Source organism: Macadamia integrifolia, chromosome 7, assembly GCF_013358625.1.
Source record: "Macadamia integrifolia cultivar HAES 741 chromosome 7, SCU_Mint_v3, whole genome shotgun sequence".
Lineage (NCBI taxonomy): Eukaryota > Viridiplantae > Streptophyta > Magnoliopsida > Proteales > Proteaceae > Macadamia > Macadamia integrifolia.
The window spans coordinates 24814265-24833132 of NC_056563.1; the positions used below are offsets into that span (position 1 = coordinate 24814265).

The 18868-nt window shown below is 39.9% G+C and overlaps 2 protein-coding genes across 3 annotated transcripts; both read right to left on the minus strand.

Annotated features, from left to right (window-relative positions):
• Positions 1 to 301: 301 nt before the first annotated feature.
• LOC122085128 (protein CHAPERONE-LIKE PROTEIN OF POR1, chloroplastic-like) lies at positions 302 to 5814 on the minus strand. Of its 2 annotated transcripts, none has more exons than XM_042653569.1 (3): positions 5196 to 5808; positions 1370 to 1730; positions 302 to 596 (listed from the first exon to the last, which is right to left on the minus strand). In XM_042653569.1, the coding sequence occupies exons 1-3, from the start codon at positions 5562 to 5564 to the stop codon at positions 421 to 423; spliced, it is 906 nt and encodes a 301-aa protein (XP_042509503.1). In that variant the 5' UTR covers positions 5565 to 5808; the 3' UTR covers positions 302 to 420. The 2 variants fall into 2 exon arrangements, with proteins under 2 accessions (XP_042509503.1, XP_042509504.1); XM_042653570.1 differs by having other exon boundaries at positions 595 to 730; positions 5196 to 5814.
• A 1618-nt stretch (positions 5815 to 7432) lies between these two features.
• Positions 7433 to 15533, minus strand: LOC122083172 (protein ALTERED PHOSPHATE STARVATION RESPONSE 1-like). Its single transcript, XM_042650882.1, has 4 exons — positions 14218 to 15533; positions 13080 to 13303; positions 8694 to 8917; positions 7433 to 8597 (listed from the first exon to the last, which is right to left on the minus strand). The coding sequence occupies exons 1-4, from the start codon at positions 15107 to 15109 to the stop codon at positions 7709 to 7711; spliced, it is 2229 nt and encodes a 742-aa protein (XP_042506816.1). The 5' UTR covers positions 15110 to 15533; the 3' UTR covers positions 7433 to 7708.
• Positions 15534 to 18868: the final 3335 nt, after the last annotated feature.

The window sequence follows — 18868 nt, forward strand, 5'->3', positions numbered from 1 at the left end:
GAAAAATGATAATTACTGATTTTGATAAGCAGAGCCGAAATTATCAAAGTTATCATACTTCTGTGTTTTTTTTTATGGTTATTTCGGTTTCCACTGGTTTTGATCCTTATTAAAAAGATCAATCCCTTTTCTAATTTTCTTCAATCACTTTCTCGCAAGGGTCAAGACTCATCCCAGGGAAGAGGAAAGAGGGGAGAGAGAGAGAGAGAAGAGTAGTAGTGTAATGATTGATCACTTTAGAACAGAATCTGAATATTGGAAGTATAAGCTTTGACACATTTCTCTTCTATACAACGTGATATTTTACAAATCCTAAGGAAGCATGACATTCATAGTATTATGTAAAAGAATACACCACCAGGCAGTTACAATAATAATTACAGCTATCAAAGTTCAAGTTATGAATATCATTTCCAAACTCTACCTTAGGTAAAGGGAGACCAAGAACTGAGCAAAGAGAATGAATTCGCTTACAACAACAGCCGGGGAGTTTATACCCCAAAATGGGACAATGTCAACCTGCAACCAGTTCTCAACTGCTGATCCCACTGCTGCACCCACGACAAGGCCCCCAACGGTTATTAGCGTAGCCTTCCCTGTGAACAGCATGACAAACTCTCAGATTCCTTCACCAAATTTTAAAGTCCATAGGAATGAAACCATGACAAGAGGAGCTCCTCCCTACAACAAATCACTTCTTTTATGCTTTATGGTCAAAAGCACCATTCTCCTTAAAGAATAACCAAATGTGTCAGGGATTTGCCTTGTTAAGCAACTTTCTTAATGTGAAGTCGGGTGAGAAAAAAGAAAAGATGAAAACAGAGTAACTAGATAAATGTACTTTTATTTTGCAGGAGGAGATAAGGAGAAAAAAACGTTTTGTCTCCTGCCAAATTGGTTGGATGCCATACCAGACAAAAAGATAACAAGAAAAATTTCATGACAGTGACAGCCCTGCTCTCACCACATATGTGGCAAGTATGAATCATAAATAGCCTAGTCATCAGGTTCCAATAGATGGATGGAAAGTTTTGCTTACAATTAGTAAAGATAGAAACTGAATCCATTGAACAAGAAGTCTAAATTCCAATGATCACCTCAAATTCGATCTATTGAAAAAGAAAGCAGATGAAACATCTTGCAACTACCTCAGTAGAAATTCTGACAGCATATGCACTTAAGCTGTATGGAGGTTACTAGAGGAAGACATTTCAGATATGCAACACTAAAATGGAAATGCCAGCCTGAGGACAAGTAATCCATTTCCATTGGTAGGATCTACCAAGAACAACCATATTCGGGAAATGCAAGGAGACATTAATTCCTTCAAACCCTAATAACAGAGTGCATTAAAACAATGGTTCCTTACCCAGGTTGATGTTCTTCTTTGTCAAGAAATATAATGAAGCACCAAAACCAGTAGCTAAGATTAACCCAGGAACATCAGCCCCTGCATATGGCCCTGCTGAAGATGTCGATGTTCCATTGGCAAATGTTAAGGCCATTAGTGCTCCATATACTCCTGCCTGTAGGCCTAAGTTCCCCATGGATGGTGCTTCAACCGAAACAGGTATATTTTTACCTGTGGCTTGTAACCACTGAGACATTGATCCCATTCCTGGGCTATTTAAAGGTTTCACGTCAGCATAAGGGATGTTTGTATTTACAACTTTCCCTGCCCTCCTCTGCATTAAGCTTTGCATAAGCAACATGTCATATGCAGCTTCTACCTGCAACACAAGGAACAATTCATCTACCAAGAAAAAAGATGATGTGGAAGTGTCACATACCTACCATTTTAGTTAGTACTTTAGGGATGATCTACTAAAGGCATACTGATATAAGTACTGGTGGGACAAGCAAGGCTCAGGACCCACCATTTGGTTTACACTGAAAAGACATACAAATCAACCTACTCCAGTGGTATTTTCTGGGGAAAAGAAAAGGAAAAATGACCCGATGGGGTCAATTTTGGCATGGTGTATCTATAGTTCAGATGATTAAGTCATACCCCTTGACTATGCCAAATGTATCAGTTGTCTGCATATAGATCCTGATTAGCATCATTTTGAATTGCTATGCCAAATTCCAGTTGCATAATTGGGAAAGAAGAATATGTCTAACCAGATTATAAATTTCAGAACATGCAAACACCATTTTAAGGATCTGTTACAAATGCCAATTGAAATTGGAACTTCATCTTGTTATCATTTGAGAAGTAGGGTTCTGTTGGGTTCTTTCTCTTCCAATGAGACATTGATCCATTCTATAAGATAAAACTTGGAAATTTATCCAGTTAATTCAGCCATTCTTAACAGACCCAGTACAGATTGTTTAATGATGCCAACGTAGATTGGTCTATGCCTATGGATTGGAAAAGGCTGCGGTGCTATATGACTCTTAAGGGGTACATTGAAGTATTGAACTATTGAATAAGCTAAGGGAAAGGAAGCAATACACTCTCTGTTTACTCAGCTAGAGAGGGACAATATCTTTTTTTTTTTTTTTTTTTTTTTCTTTTTGTAAATTCAATTACATAACTGAGGGCCCAGCCCATCTAATCCACCCAAACACTCTGAAGTCCTAAGCACATTACCCATTTGAAATCCTTAATTCATATAGCTAAAAACCAATACAGGCTAAACAAATGGTACAAAGTGCTTCACTAGCCTTGCCTGTTTACCAGACAGGTAAAAGGGATATTTTATGGCGTTAAGGACTAAAAGGCCAAGTTCAACCCCATAGGGTAAGGAAAAGATACCACTACCACCACCCCACCTAATATATATATATATATATATACACATACCCTTAGACTGAACACTTGCATTCAACAGGCACCACCAAAAAAAAACAAAACTTTAGTAAAGTTAAACCAAGCCACTGACCGTATACCAAGGGAATACTTGATGCACTAGTAGAGAGGCAAATTCTCAAATCCTGATGGACATATGAGACATAATCTTGAAGAATTTGTGGAGGAGATAAACCTTGAAATTAAGTTTCTAGGAAGTTATTGAAGGCTTTTGAGTTGAGTTGCTATCAAGCTATTGTGATAACTGGCCAACATACCCTAACCATCAAGAGAAGGCCACATATAAAAGTAGTATGAGGCTTCCAAAGAATAATTTCGTTCGAGCTTTCACAAAATTTGTTAGTTTGGCAGGTGATTTCCAAAAATTTAAGTAAAACTGCTTTTTCATAAACCAGCTTATAGCAGGTGGGGGATGTGGTCTTATCATATTACGTAGTGTGCTGGTGTTTTTTCCAGGTTGTGGCTTTGGCCTACTCACCTTGTTGTTGTTGTTGCAGCATATTCACTTCAGTTTTGTCACTTTCTGCAGTTCTTTTAATAATAGAATGTCATTATACACTAAACAAAAGTTTCCTTTTTTCCCCCTTTTAGAATTGATAATATTTCATCCAACCCTTCAGAAATTGACATAATGTAAAATATGTTGCAAAGTATTGGTCTCATTAACAGTTCTACAAACTCCGAGCTCAAGCTCATGGCTCCATTGGTTGAGTTGCAGAACTAAAACCTCAAGGTTACAAGTACAGTTCCACTTCACAGTAAGCAAATCACGAAATAGCAAGCACATGGTATTTTTTATTTATTTATTTATTATTATTTTTTTTTTTTAGGTTGGGGGGGGGGGGAGTTTGTCATCTCTGTGTTCCAGATAGTTTTTTTCCTTAAAAATTTCCAACACATACATTTCTGTACTTTTATAGACATACTAATATCAATACAATAAATGATTACAATGACCGAAAGGATAAAATTAGGAATGGACACATTCACAGGAAATGAGAAGTTTCACCAATGGGTGAAAAGAAGGAAAGTCGAATAAGTTGGTTCAGTCGTGTCCAACGAAAAAGAGTAACAGCAAGGAGTAATAATATGGCATGAATGGTGTCAAATGAAGGATTTACAAGCTTATGGAGAAGGCCAAAATGGAAATTGTTAAATATGGTCAGAGAAACCATAGAATTTACGATTTAGAAGAAGATATGGATCCTAAAGAAGATTAATGTGGCCAACTGGAACAGTTGGGAGAAATCTTAGCTTAGTTGATTATTTCATATATAAAGGTGAAAAAAATGAATCATCATTTATAGAAAAAGTATGCCCACATGCATGTCTCCAATTGTGTGTGTGTGTGTGTGTGTGTGTGTGTGTGTGTGAGAGAGAGAGAGAGAGAGAGAGAGAGAGAGAGAGAGAGAGAGAGAGAGAGAACCTCTATGATTAAGGGTATTTTTTGTTATTCAAAATCATTAGTTTTTCTTCTTAAGCAAACTTGTTTATTATTTTGGAATACAAGGTGAAAACAGCCCCATTGCCATAGATCTTGTGGAAGAAAAGTATCATAAATCAATCTAATTAACAAATACGACAGAATCAAGATTTTCTCTCTTTTTTTTTTTTTACACTATTTTATCTTCAAACTTTTCCTCTGATTCCTTTTTATGTTTTATAATACTTGCCACCCTCTCTCCTCCTTCAAAGTAGAACAACCAGAGAAAATGAGTTGTAACAGGGGCAATGGCAGCAGCCAGCAGCAGCGGCAAAAGTTAGTTACTGTAATGGGTTGTATAGTAGAAGTGAAGGGACCACCAGCAGCAGCGGCAGGACACGAGAGTAGAGAACCATTTTGACCCACAAAGTAAAAGCAGGGATCCAGAGATAAGAATCGCACAGGCAATAAATGACTGAACTTGGCAAACAATTCTTAATCTAGTTCTTTCCAAAGAGAACTAATACCATACATAAATAAGATGAATTTCCAAAAAACTTAACTTGACAGGACATTGCAATTTCGTGCTTTCCCAAAGATGAACAATACATGTATAAGACGACTTTCCAAAAAAAAAAAAAAAAAAATCCAATAACTAAACAAAACAATGGTTGGAAATTTATAATACAGCTAGAAGTTTTATCTACCCACCAATACAAAATACAAAAGCATTATGGGTCGGTAATAGATGAAGAGTTCAGCAAATATGGCATAAAGCTTTAATTCAACTCTTGAGCCCAGATCTAAGAACAAAATAACGGGTCCCAGATTTCTCTATTATATCTACAAATTATACTCACTCACAGAAGGGAAACAAAATATTCATTCAATAATGGAACTACAAATTTGAAGTAATCCAGACAGAAGAAAAGAATTGGACGGCAGAAGAAAAGGAACCTTAGCGACGGTGTCTTGGTCGTCCCTGCAGGAGGCAAGGATAGAATTCTTGGCACGAAGGATATCGTCGAAGGAAGCCCCTTCGGAGACACCGAGAAGCTTGAGAGCGCTCTCCACAGACATCTCTAGAGGAGCGGAGGAATCATCGGCTCTAGACCCGGCGAGAACGGGTGCCGTAGCTGTCCTGCTCGATAGTCCTTGGCGAGAGGGCTGGAAAACAACGGATGACCGGTTTCTTTTGCTCCTCCAGAACTGCGAAGTTGCCGTCCGGCGACCCAATAAGGGACGAGTCCAGACACAGGGGGACCTGCAGCTGGGATTACGGCGAACGATGGATCGGTTGGGTCCGATGGAGAGAGCAACAGCCATTTTCACTCTATGGTCCGCCCTGGTCTTGGTTTGCTTGGGCTCCCTGCACCAGGCATATCCTCTCCTCTCGGTCTCTGTTCTTCCTTCACTCAATTGTGATATACGGCCTTAGAAGCTACAGCGACCGAATGAGAATGATTGGCTTTTCCCAATTCTAAAATCTGAAGGTGCTATATGTTTAACCATTTCTTATACCAAAAAAATTATTGAGCCCTATTGAGGGATGACATATATCACTATGAACCCAAAGATCATATTATCCCACATCCATTTTTTTGTGAAATCGATCTGCGATCAACTCCTTATATGATAATATAAGATCGTAACATACCATTCGAACCCAACATGCACGATGGTCCACTCCGGATTAAATAGCCATTTTTAACTACTTTCACTTTGCTCCAGGGTTTCTACGTGATAGCAAGTAGCTATTTTCCTAGTGGTTCTCACTCTAGCATCAGGTCACCCCTTCGGTGCACGGGTTAGGCCGAGGATTGCCTTTTCTGGTACCACTAATATGGATTTAAAAGAACTCAACCCTATAAATCGGTTTACAAGATGAACGAACCCAAGATCATAACAACTCACACCAATTCCTTATGAAATCGATGTGAGATCAACCCCCATATGACTAAGCTCCTGGAGAAGAAACAGTCTCCCCATTGTTAAATACCCATAGAAACTTTCATCAGTCCTATGATATAGTTTTTCTTGCCTAAGGTAGGATGTCAAACGGCTGATATGGTCCGATTTTGATCGGTTCAAATTGGTATTTTGTATACAATAGAATAAAAAAGAAACCAAACCATTTGGGTGAGATTCGGTTCTTTGTTCAATTCGTTAATGGGTTTGATTATTTACCCCCATCTCTTAAAAGGAATTCTCTCTTCTAAAATACTGATCCGATTGACTGGTTTCTCTAATCAGATATGAAATTTATAGCATTTAATCAAATATCATTCCTTTCTTGTGAAATTCCGTTTTGAGTGGTGAAGTAGTTGTTTTGCCCCTCTCCTAGCATAACTAGCTTTACCTCATATCTTCTGATCCTGCCCTTGGATCGATCTAAGATTTTAGTGTTCATCCCTATATTTTGTTGAACTCAATTTGAGTTTTTGGTGTTCAACTAACCCTTTGATTTGCTGTTATTAATTATTCTGTTAATCTGGATCTTAATCTCTGAGAAAAGGTCTTATCTTGTTACTGTTTTGATTGTTCAATTACGGTTTTACATTAGGTTCACAGTTGCTTGATGTTGAAGAATCAACGGATCAGTTGTGGTTAAAGGTGAAATGTCATCCAGAGCTACCTGGTTCTCCCTGAAATATGGTAACACACAGCAGTTGATTGGACATCTGATGGTAAAGCACTGTTTCAGCAGGGGTTGCGAGAGGTTTCTCCCAAGCTTCATCCTGGCATGCCCACCACCCTCTTATTGATCTAGTAAGAAATCCCACTTAAAACCTCAGTGGAGAAAGAAGGGTTCGTATGTTACGATTTTCAGTTCTCTTTTTATGTGAATTCTTCCAAATTCCACTAGAGCAAGCTACCCAGGCTACCTATCAACCAGATAAGTTTGTGAAATTTTCACACAATAAACACCAGAAGATTGAAGGTGCCAGCTACCATTGCCAGTGAGGATTATGGTTTGGTGGTTGCCAGGTTCTGGGATCTGAATCCTGCCTTCACATTGGGGGATTGGGCTTGAAGGCAGGGTTTGAAAAATCCAATCAGATTGACTGAATCTGTACGAAAACTAGGGTTAGGGGGGTTTTTAGCCCATTTCCTGGGTTTTTTAAACCCTGCTTGGAGGGTTTAGGCCACTTATAAGCATAATTAATAATATAGATATATATATAAGCATAATCTGAGGATTCAAAACCTACATTCTTAGTTACTTATGGTGTGATTGCCCACCAAGCCACTCCATTTCCCTCCTTACAACTTCCTGGTCAATTTTGGCCAAGGGAAGAGGGAGGTCAGGATGTTACAGCCCCTAAAATGAAAAATTGGAGGCATGCACAAAGTCTGTCAACAATAAACAATCAGCTGCATCAACTACTTAGAGCCTACCATAAATATGTCTCAGCAAGCTGCTTCGACATCATCTAATATACAAGTCCACTCGACAATCCCAGACACCTTCAAGATCCGAGGTCATCAACACCTTGTTCTTGTTTCTGATTTCGTTCACCACCACCTTGAACTTGAGAACTCTCTATATATGTTGGGTTCCCATCCTTCTCATCCACCTTTGCCTTTTCAATGAATGTGACAAGCTCATCATACATCTTCAAAGAAGCCTTACAGAACCCAGTAAGTGACTCGAACACTGAAGAAAATCCAGTCTGAAATCCACTTAATGTGATCCTCTGTGTCTCCTGCATGTAGTTATGGTGCTTTGCCTTCTCCACATCCAGTCTATTCCTGAAATCATCTAACTGATCCTTCCTCTCTGCTAAGTACTCAAACCGATGCCGCACATCTGGCTCTGTTTTTTGTTCTGAAACCTTGGATTCAAGAATTCGGTTCTCAGACCGCTGGAATCCAAGAACCCTCCTGTCAAATTCTATAGCAAGTCTGTCAACCTTCCTCTTCTGTTGTTGCTCCTCTCCTTGTTGAACCCACAAGGCCCTGATATCCTTCCCAAAACTCTTCATTGCATAAGTTACTGCCTTATCTGGCAATTTCTCAAGAGAGGTTAGCCAGTCATGACAGAACACAAGCAGTGGGGGGCCATTGACTCGAAATGGTGGCATTGAAGATCTGCCCCTTGAGTATAATTCAACTTCAGGGATGACAAACTTGGAAAGCCATCCATCAAGAGATTCAACATAGGCTCGTTGTGCAGAAATATACGCAGTAAAGCAAGTGCGCCAATTTTGAAGCTCGGCCTCGAGCTGAAGTGTAGCATGACGATGAGAATCATGGCAGAACTTCCCATATGCAGGACAGGTAAAAGATTTCACTTCAAACATAATTTGGTTCTGGGTTTCATGGGATTCCAACATAACCTTCCATGTTTTCATTAGGCTGTCAAAAGGAAAAGAAAGAAATAGGGGGAAAGCTTCAATCAAATATATGATTGGAGAAACGAAAAACCTCCAAATTCTTTGTTTATTGCCTTACCCTTGCAGCAGCTCAACAAGCTGTGGCTGCAACTCTTCATCCCTTAGTTTCTCAATTCTTTTTGAGATTGACTCAGCACTTCTAATGGCAATTAATATTCTGGTGTACAGATCTTTCACAGAAGCTCTAGTTTTGTCCACACTCTGTCGGTCAGCTCCAGTTGCATCCTTGTGCCTCAGTTGAGAGCATTTCTGCTCATAAATTTTCCTTGTGCGGTCTCCAGCCTAAGCAGTTAAGGCAGACAAGATGTCAAATGAGCATATGCTAACCATGATACTCCACGCCTATAGAAAAAACTAATTTAATTGAGTTTCTGCATATTTCAGACGGATAACCATACAAAGACAATACTAGCTGCACACAGAACCAACAATTTAATGCATCACATAAAGAAACAAAGTTAGAGTGCACAGAATAGCCTAACAGATATACACTTGTGTAACATTCACCAAGGCACTTTTTGTTTTTATACCCCCCCCCCCAAAAAAAAAAAAGAAAAACAATACGTACATGCATAAAAGCATTAAAGCACACACAAGTTCATTTGGTTTTAGGAGTTCAAAACATCCAATCATGTCAATTAAAATGAAGATTGTCATTCAGAATTGCTAAACGGTGGGCCCAAGGTTGGGAACATAGTTGTCAAGGCATCACCTAGGCGTCCATGCTCTTTATATAATATATACGCTTTGTTTATCATATGTTGCCTTTCTTATATTAGGTTCACTATTAGCATAATTATATCATATTACATTGATATGACATATGTTGCACACAATCATAATTATACAAAATCATAATTGCTAGATTACAGAGTCATATGTTGCACACCTAGGGTGCCTATGCAACACCAAGGCGGGCGGCTTGTAACCTGGATGCCCCTCCAATGCCTTGGGATGCCTAGTCGCATTGACAACTATGGTTGGGAATAATCCCACATCGACTAACTCTAGGACCTCGAATGATTTCATCAGCCAGTTGGGCCCCTGCACCTATTAGCTTAAGTTTTGGGGTTGGAGAGTATCAAAGCAATCATATACCAGTTTATCCCTTTACCTATAGCTTAAGCTTTTGGGATGGACACTTCAACACCTAACAGACTGCATGTATCATTCAACACATCTGTATTGAATGAATAGACTCAGAAAAATGAAAAGGTGCAATATCCAGACGAGGACTTGGGAGTGGCAAAAGTATCCAGGCATGCATCAAGCTCCCACAGCTACTCTATTTGTGGACTAATTGTCGTTAGATTTATATACATTAAACAACAAACTCAGCCTTATCCCGACATGATGGGGTTGGCTACACGGATCTGTGCAAAGACAAAATAGGAACAGTGAAAAGTACAAGGAAAATAACACAACAAGAAGTCAGAAAAAAACCCACCTAATATGGGTGCTTTATGTTCAACAGTAATCAATTATATGATGGATATATTAGCATGAAAATGGGTACTATATTGCAATGGCAATGGACAATCAGAGCAGGAACACGCTCATTGATACAAATCAAAAAGCTATTCTCATGGAACAATCAAGATCTTAATAAAGAAAATTGTTCACCTTATGGAGTTGAAATAAACTTCCAAATTGGTCAGTAAAGAAACGAAGAATGCTTTGAAGGAAATTCCCCAGGAACCCGATACACCCAAATTCGTGGCTTATGCAATAACCAGTACTGAATGGTTCTATCTATCTCTTAATATGGGATGATCTGAACAGTTTTATCCTGTTTTTGAAACACTTCACTTGAAGGAAAAAAATTGAATCACTACTTATTGATGTTTGAAAGAACTTAATAGGAGCCATGTAGTGTTGCGCTACTTTTTTGGCAACACAAATTTCTGCTTCTTTGCCATAAATTAGATGAAAGCATGACAACTTTTGTGCATCAAAACATATTTTGCAACAAGTTAGCATGCTATTGCCAAATACCTGGTTACATATAAATTTCCCGAGATATCCCACTGCCTTCAGCCACTGTGGGTCAAATAACAACTTTTTCTTCCATTCCTTGTCTCCCTCTCTTTGTCCCACATGCATCAATGAAATGCTTCAGACCTGTCGCTTAAAATCATGGATTTGTATTTGACCCTCATGGGATTCGAGAAAAAGCCGCAAAGTCTAAAACTAGGCTTAAAAGTCAACATCCATATTGAACCCTATCAAGGGCTTATAAAAATTTGGGTCGGATATGAATCTATCATCATGGACGGATCAATCCATTTCATGCCCTGATACAGGGGAGACCCAAAACAGTATTTATTACTCCTCTCATCCCTTTCTCTTTCTTTACGCTTCTTCTGCATCCTGAACCGAGGATTCTTACAGGACATCCCAAACTTCCCTTGAAAGCAGGGCTCCTGTCAACAACAGGCTTCCATGCACAGGTCATCAGTTTCCCCAATCTTCCCATCTTGGAATCAGCTCTCAGGTGTTGTGTTTGAGTGTGATAAGCTTTTGTGCCAACTTCTGCCACCCAACGCCCTAAACCAGGTAGGTATTCTTATTCATCTTCTCACATTGGAATCAGCTCTCAGGTGTAAATGTTGCAGTGTTCTAAGCTTTGTGCCAACTTCCTTCGCCCAAAGTCCTAATGTCCTCCTCCTCTCAGTGTCTAAAACCTCCAAACTTATTCAAAACATATTTACAACTCATGGGTTCATCCTTCTTTTCACTTTCACATCTTGATGATTCAATTTATACTTTGAAATATTTATTTTAGGGATGTCTTTCTTGATCTTCAACTCTCCTTCAATCCAAACTTAACTTGTAAATGGCTCCTTCAAATTTGTGGTCCAATTTACAATTCAATGAGATGTAATCCCTTCACTGTTCTAGCCCCTTCCATGGCTCAGCCTGAATTATTGGCAATTGTCAAAAAATTTTAAATTACCTTCTTCCTCTTCTACTTTTCCTCCCTTTTATCGAGAAGCAAGCCGTCTTTTAATCAGCTGCACTTTCCTTGTTAGTTAAGACCTTGAAGATGTAATGGATAAAATGAACTATGTAAAAAAATGCATTGTTGTGCAAATAAGGCCCAGCAATTCTCACTCACTTCTGTATGCATCTCATCCATCTGCCACAGGAATTTGAGTTCCTCCCTTCACCATACAAGATTATCCGTATAAAGATGAGGGTAACATTTGGTCCTTTCTAGTGCTTTTTGTATATACTTGTTGTATCTTATACCCTCTTAGTATATGGGTATTTGTGTACTTGTATACTAAACAGATTTACCTATAAATATAATATCTATTGGGTGGATCAATCAAGCTGATCACCCACCAAAACCAATATTCTGAATTTCATTTCTAGGTTTGCTATCAGATTAACTTGGTATCAGAGCCCTGATACATCACCATTTCCTTGAGCAACCCATGCCAAAGCACCCTTGGCCATGAGTCCTTGCCCTCTGCATCTTCCTGCACGATCCACCGCCATGATGCCTATGCCACCCACGATCGCCCTCGGCATAATCCACCACCACCGTTCTTCTGCTACACCCATCTGCAGCATCCACTACCCAATCCTGTTCTGTCTGCCACTGTGCCTCTGCTACCCAACCCCTTCTCCATCACCTTTGCTACCCCCATTGCCTCGCATGCCTCTGCTGCCCCCCCCCCTTGGCACCGTCACCACTCCCTCTTCCTCTTTCTGTTTCATCCCTTCCCCCTGTTAATATAACTCATAACCATCACCAATCACCCGTCACTCATCACCCATCAACATTAACAATCCAAATCAAGCAATTCAGTATAGACATCAAAAGCTAGAGAGAGTTCTTGCTGTGATATGCTTTGACTGAAAAGCATAAAACAACAAACCAGTTCAATTACAGTATTTTAAATGATTTCTCTCAAATATCTACAGGAGTCGCTTTTGGCCTAATAGAGTCAACCATTACTTGAGCTCAGAATTGAGACAGTGTGTCTATACTTAGTAGGCAACAGAAGAGGGAACAAGGAGAAGGTACAGTGGTGTCGTGAGAACATTCAGTAGAATATATGCCACTTACACATGGCTTCTTAAAGTTTGGAGCAAAATTCACTTTAAAGCATCAATTAGTCCCATTTTGTGTCTTCTTAGTATATGCATTACTCTTCTTCGAAATCCCAGCAATGACAATGGTTGGCTGGCTCATTGGTTAAATTTTGCATACAAAGACCATCCTTGTACATAAAATACATATGCATATGTTGATAAATATACATTCTTTAAGTTATATGCAGTACAGAAAACAGGAACTGATGGAATAATATAATAGCAGGCCTACTAAGATATGAATCACAGATGACAAATCCAGAGCTGGCAGAGACCAGAACATGAAGCAAGAGCAAACCATGCTGATTAGGTTGGGCATGGGGGCTTCAATTTAATTTACCTTCACTTCTTCATAAAGCTTCTTTTCCCAAGCATACAACCTTCCCAGTGTTGATGAATGGCTTCCTGATTCCATTCCACCATAGTCATCAAAGAGATCATTTTTGAACTCTGTCCATGTTGAAGAACCTTTGGAGCCAGATGCAAGAAAACTCTTACAAGATGAAGATTGAGATGAGGTGGACCGATGCCAAGTGATAGCTTGGATGAGTTTTGTGGAGTTCTCTGCATTCAAAAGGATAGTAGAACATAAGCTACTTGGATATAGCAAAATGTTCGGTTGCAAAGCTGCCAGTTATCAAGCTTACATTGGCGAAATTTTCTGCCATTAGGACTGTTTGGATGAGACAACTGGAAGACTGGAACATTGATCCTTTAGGAAACCTCTGGATAGTCACATTTACAGGGGTTTATCCATGTTGCGCACTACCCATCACCACATAAGCTAACCAAAACCAGTGCTTTTGGAATCTTTACCAATGGGAGTTGATAAGAATGTGATAGAGAGAAATTGTGTGTGAAAAATGGAATGCCTCTTCGTATAGTTCATGGGATCAGAGTAAAATGAATGTACATGTGGTCCTGGTATATAGACATTCCATTGTATCAATTCCAAGAATGCGAGTAGCCATTTTTGGTTGGGATCTATGACACCATGAATGATAAAACTACAATTTGGGGTCTTAAATTCCGAAGAGAAACAGAGAACCACCCCCGGTGGTCGCCTGCCATGTAATCATTCAAGAAAAAAGACAGAAAAGTGAAACTGTTGGGAATCTACGAAGTAGAAGAAAGAGGAGGAGGAGGAGGAGGAGGAGGAGGGGGGGAGATAAGAGACTGTAAAAGATAACAAAAGAATTAACTTTTTCAACACATAATGAAAGATAAGCTCCTGTTTAAATAAAGGATAACAGACAAAAAGCAAACATGCGTGAAGACAACTGAAACTAAAAAGGACATCATTTTCCTTAGGTAATAATAATACTCAGAAGAAGAACAAGACTAAATCCCCTCAACCAAGCAAGCCATATATTTTTTAATGGAAAATAACGTCAATGTATAACCAAGATATGAAACACAAAGAAGGAAAATATAAGGCATTTGAAAGGGGGAAATGAAAAAAGAGTAAAAAAACCCACCTTTTATCTCATCAAGATTAGAATGCAGATGAAATCTGTTGGCCTCAAGCATCCTGGAAACATCCTTGCCAGAATCATAAGCCCTGATGAAATGGTCCTCCACATCCTTCAATGCTTCCAAAAGTTCCCTTCCCCTTGCAGGGGTATCGATAACAGTCAATCCCTTCGGCTCCTTCTGTCTCATCCCATCAGCACCATCCACCACCTTCAGAACCTCAACTCCACCGTCCTCCTCATTACCTTCACTACCACCCTCTGAAACTTCCAAAACCTTTCTTCCGTCCTTTTCTCTCTCATCTTCCTCTTCCAGCTCTGGAATGCCTTCTTCCTCCCTTACCGCCTTCAAGTCTTCGTCGGAGTAGTTTCGACTAAACTCGCACCCAACCATCACCTCCGTCCTCACTCCGTCAAAAGGGTTGAAGAAATCCCACCCGAAATTCCTCTGCGGAGACGGCATTGGAGGTGGCATTTCAGAGTAAAAGTACCCACAAAGTGGCGCTTCTTCTTCTTCCACTTCTCTTCCCACTCTTCCTCCACTGTCTGAAGATTCCGAAGAAACCGTAGAGTCAGAGGAGTTGCAGTCAATGGCTTCTTTCGTCGATTCCGAGGGCGTCTGTTGGAGGAACATGGGATTAGTGATAACCTTCTCAGAGGGGGGCGAAGCAGGGCTAGGTGGAGGGAAGGTGATGAGGAAAGGCGAAGAAGGCGAGGAATGTCGAGCGACAAAGAGCCTTATCCCCGCTGCGACGCCGTAGAGCGACTGAGTGTACTTGCAATGGGCTTCAGCCAGCACGTACCGGCGCTCAACTGCGGATTTTAAGAGACGTTTTCTCTCTCTGCAGAGTAAAACTACGTCGTCTTCTTCACCTAGCTTAGATGCTACACAACCCATCTCCTCTGTTAACACTGTGAAGTTGGTCTTAACTTTCGGTGGGAGGATGCTAGTTTTAGCCGAAAAGAGGCGAGAAGGCGGTTTTACAGAAACCCATTTCCTTTCATGACAAAACAGAGGCAGAGAATATGTTCAAACATCTCATGGAAGCTTGGAGATGTGCATGAGAGTTACCTGGGGCTGGGAAAGAAGAAAATGGGATGGATTCTCCAGGAGAGGTTTAATGGAAGGAAATGGGTTTTAGCCTTTCAGGGTCTGCGAAAAAGAGACTCTATTAGTCTCCTCTTGCGTGTGTGTGTGTGTGTGTGTGAGAGAGAGAGAGAGAGAGAGAGAGAGAATGTGAGGTTGGTCTGGTCATTCCTGTCTTTAGTGTTCCTGAAACCGAGAGTTTCTCACTAATTTCAGGCTTTTTGCAGGGTTTTAGAGAAGAGATTGACAAATTTGCCCTCCCTTCTCGTCCTCCTTTTTGGCGCGCAAAAATGGTGGTGGTGGAATCAGAGGAGCTGCGGAGGTTACGAAGAAAGGAAAGAGATCGAGGAGGATGATCTTGTTGAACGGTATAGTCTCTGGCTCTCTGCTTCTGGGCTAAAAGTGGAGCAATCCCATAATCCTCTCTCCACCCAAACATGGAGAGATTCTGCAAAATCTAGCATTAATTTTACAGAGACACACAGTTGAAGAGTTCTAATAAAAAAAGAAACACAGTTTAAGAGAGCAAATGAGGGATAGCGAGTCAGAACTAGTGAGAGAAAAGAGGAGTCAAAGATAGTTCAAAGGTGTTAAGTGAGAGAGAGAGAGAGAGAGAGAGAGCAGCAGCAGGAGGTTGTTTTATTGTTATTGTTTTTTCCTTGTGATGTGCACTGACCTGGGTGCTTACCCCGTGTGATAACACTACTACTGCTAATTACTAATTAATAATAAAAAATACAATGGATAATTTTTTCTTTCTCTTTCTTCTCTCTCTTGGTTTTTGTTTTTTTTTTTTTTTAATCTATTTATTTTCTTCTCACTCCATAAAAAATGATATAAAATTACTCCATGGGGCGGTGCATGACAGTGAAGATTCAACGGTTGAGATGTATGGATAAATAATTAAGCATTCGCAGAACAAGAAAGTGGCCCAACAGTTACCGATCAAAATCAATCAAATATTTTGATCTTCCAATGACCAATTGCTTATAGTTTAATTAATTCATTTTACCCGTTTGTAGCATGATAATTGAGCCCAATTATGGATCGATGATTGACCAACCCAATAGAAACTATTCCTTGCCCTCACTTACATGGCATGATTATATAAAGTCGTAAAAAATATAGTATGGGACCTTAAATTGGTGGAGATCAATTAGGCTCAATCGGTTGACACCCCTAAGTTTGCGTGACACCCTATGTGCCTCTATGACATAAATCTGATTGGTTCGTTAGGCTAAAACCATACAACCATGCAATTAGGTTTCCCTCCTATGGTTTCAACTCCTTCTTCAACCTAAGACTGGCCTTGAGAGGGTTCCATCACAATACGATTGTGGGGGATTTTTTACACTACAGCAATGATGGTGCAAAGAATTATATCATTCTCATGAAACCCACATAATCACAATAGAAAAGAGAATATTACCCTGTTCAATAAACTCCAGGAGCATGGTCGTCTATGTCAATGAAAGACATCTTTATTCATAGTTTTAGTGCATGATATTGGAATAGGTATCGGCTATCCTCAAAATTGATATGGGGTCAAAACATGTCAGAACAGATCTGTATTGGATCGCCTGTATCAGATGAAAATACCCTTGCTTTCCTAAAAAAAAAAAACAGATTTTTTGACTTTTTAACCCCTAGTCCATACATTCAACCAATATGGTTTAGCCAGGTATCAGAATCGAAGACTTGCCAAACCAATAGGATCGTTCGATATAGGTGATCTTATACCAATACTTAGAACCATGCCTCTATCCCTTGTTTTTGTGGAGGGTTGTTTTTGTGAAGGGGAGAGAGAGAGGGAGCATTGTTGCTCTCGAAGAGAGAATTACTTCTCATTAGAAAAAATCTCATGTGAGAGGCATGATTTTAAAACTACGATCTAATCGGTATCAACCTTCACCAATCTCAAGTCAATCCAAGTTTTAAGACCTTGGTGAGAGGGCAATAATAGCATGTTAGCATTGTAAGAATTTTTTTTTCCCTCTTTCAAGAAGGGAATTTCTATGGTGTTACTATGCATTATACTTCACTATTTATCATTTTGGTAATAAATAAATTAGTCTATGTGATAGAGGATTTGGCAAAATTTTAGTCCAGAGTAAACAAGAAAAGTTGTTCAAACTAAATTTTAGTAAAATGACTAAAATTCCATCAAATGGATATTAATATAAAATAACATTTCTTTTTAGCCATTTTCCCTACTCAATTTAAGCTGATATTGTATCAATGAGAAGTTTGCCTGATTATCAATCCTTATACTATCATGTGACAAATAATGAAGCATTAAAAACCCTTTTAATAACTTCATAAATAAATAAACAAACCTTTTTAATAATATTTTCATGGAAAAAGGAGTGCTACTCGATAGCGTATACTTACGCCAAGACACAAAGGGTATCAAATAGCTTGGTTTGACGAAACCACCAAGGTTCAAGTAAACAGAATGGGCATTCGTTTTGCCTCCAAATCCAGGTGTGTGTCCAAATATTCTCAATCATTGAAAACTCACTGCATCAGTGCAATGGCTATTTTTTTTTTTTATAAATAAGATGAATGGGCATTCTGATCACCGATTTCCATACTCATTCAGTTAGAATCGCATTCAACCCTAGAAATCCAATACGAATCGATTGAAATTCGACCAATCCTCAAACCATGTGTAAGACCCGGTTTCATTCATCGGGTCAAAATCGTTTTGAGAAATTAAGTAGTTTTAATAGTTAATGCTAATCTGGGGGGTAGAAATCGTCTGAAATTCGCATCGGTGCAATTCCATGCAATTCTACCCCAGGCGATTGACACGTGTCCCTGGGGTATATCCACGGTTCAGATTTAATCCCCACAAACCACTGAACAAACCATCTTCAACCAAACCAGTGGAGACCAAACCGAAACAAACCGGTTCGGTTCATTATTTGAAATAAAAATGTGATGTTTTCCCTCTCTCTCTCGACTCTCTCTGTCTCTCGGCCTCTCTCTCTCGACTCTCTCTGTCTCTCGGCCTGAAAGTTCGAGATCTGCAAGCAAAAGCTCAGATCTCGGTCGACCTCTCTCTCGATTCTCCCTCTCTGTTCCCTCTGTCTCTCTGTCTCTCTCTCTCTCTCTCTCTCTCTCTCTCGACTCTCTCTGTCTCTCGGGCGCCGCCCCCGTCGCTCCAATGCCGCCGCCCCCGTCGCTCCAACCGCTGCAGAGCCAGTCTCCGGAGGTCTCCCGGGACGGAGAAGTTTCTGGCAGACAGTATGTCGGCACTGGCTTCGAAGCCTCTGTATGAAGGGCGATGCCTGTGGTTTCCTTCACCAGTACGACAACTCTCTGTCTCTCGGGCTCTCTCTGTCGATCTCGAATCTCTGAAAATCTCTCGGCCTCTCTCTCTCGATCTCGACTCTCCCTATCGGTTCTCTGTAACCAGATCTGATATTTAAAGCACCAACTAATGTTTCTTCTACTTTTTTATTTTCAGAACTTCTTCTCTCTTCCTCTCCTACATCACTCAGCTAGTTCGATCTTCTCACAACAGCAAAATCTCATGGACAGCATATGGACTCACTCAGCTAGTTC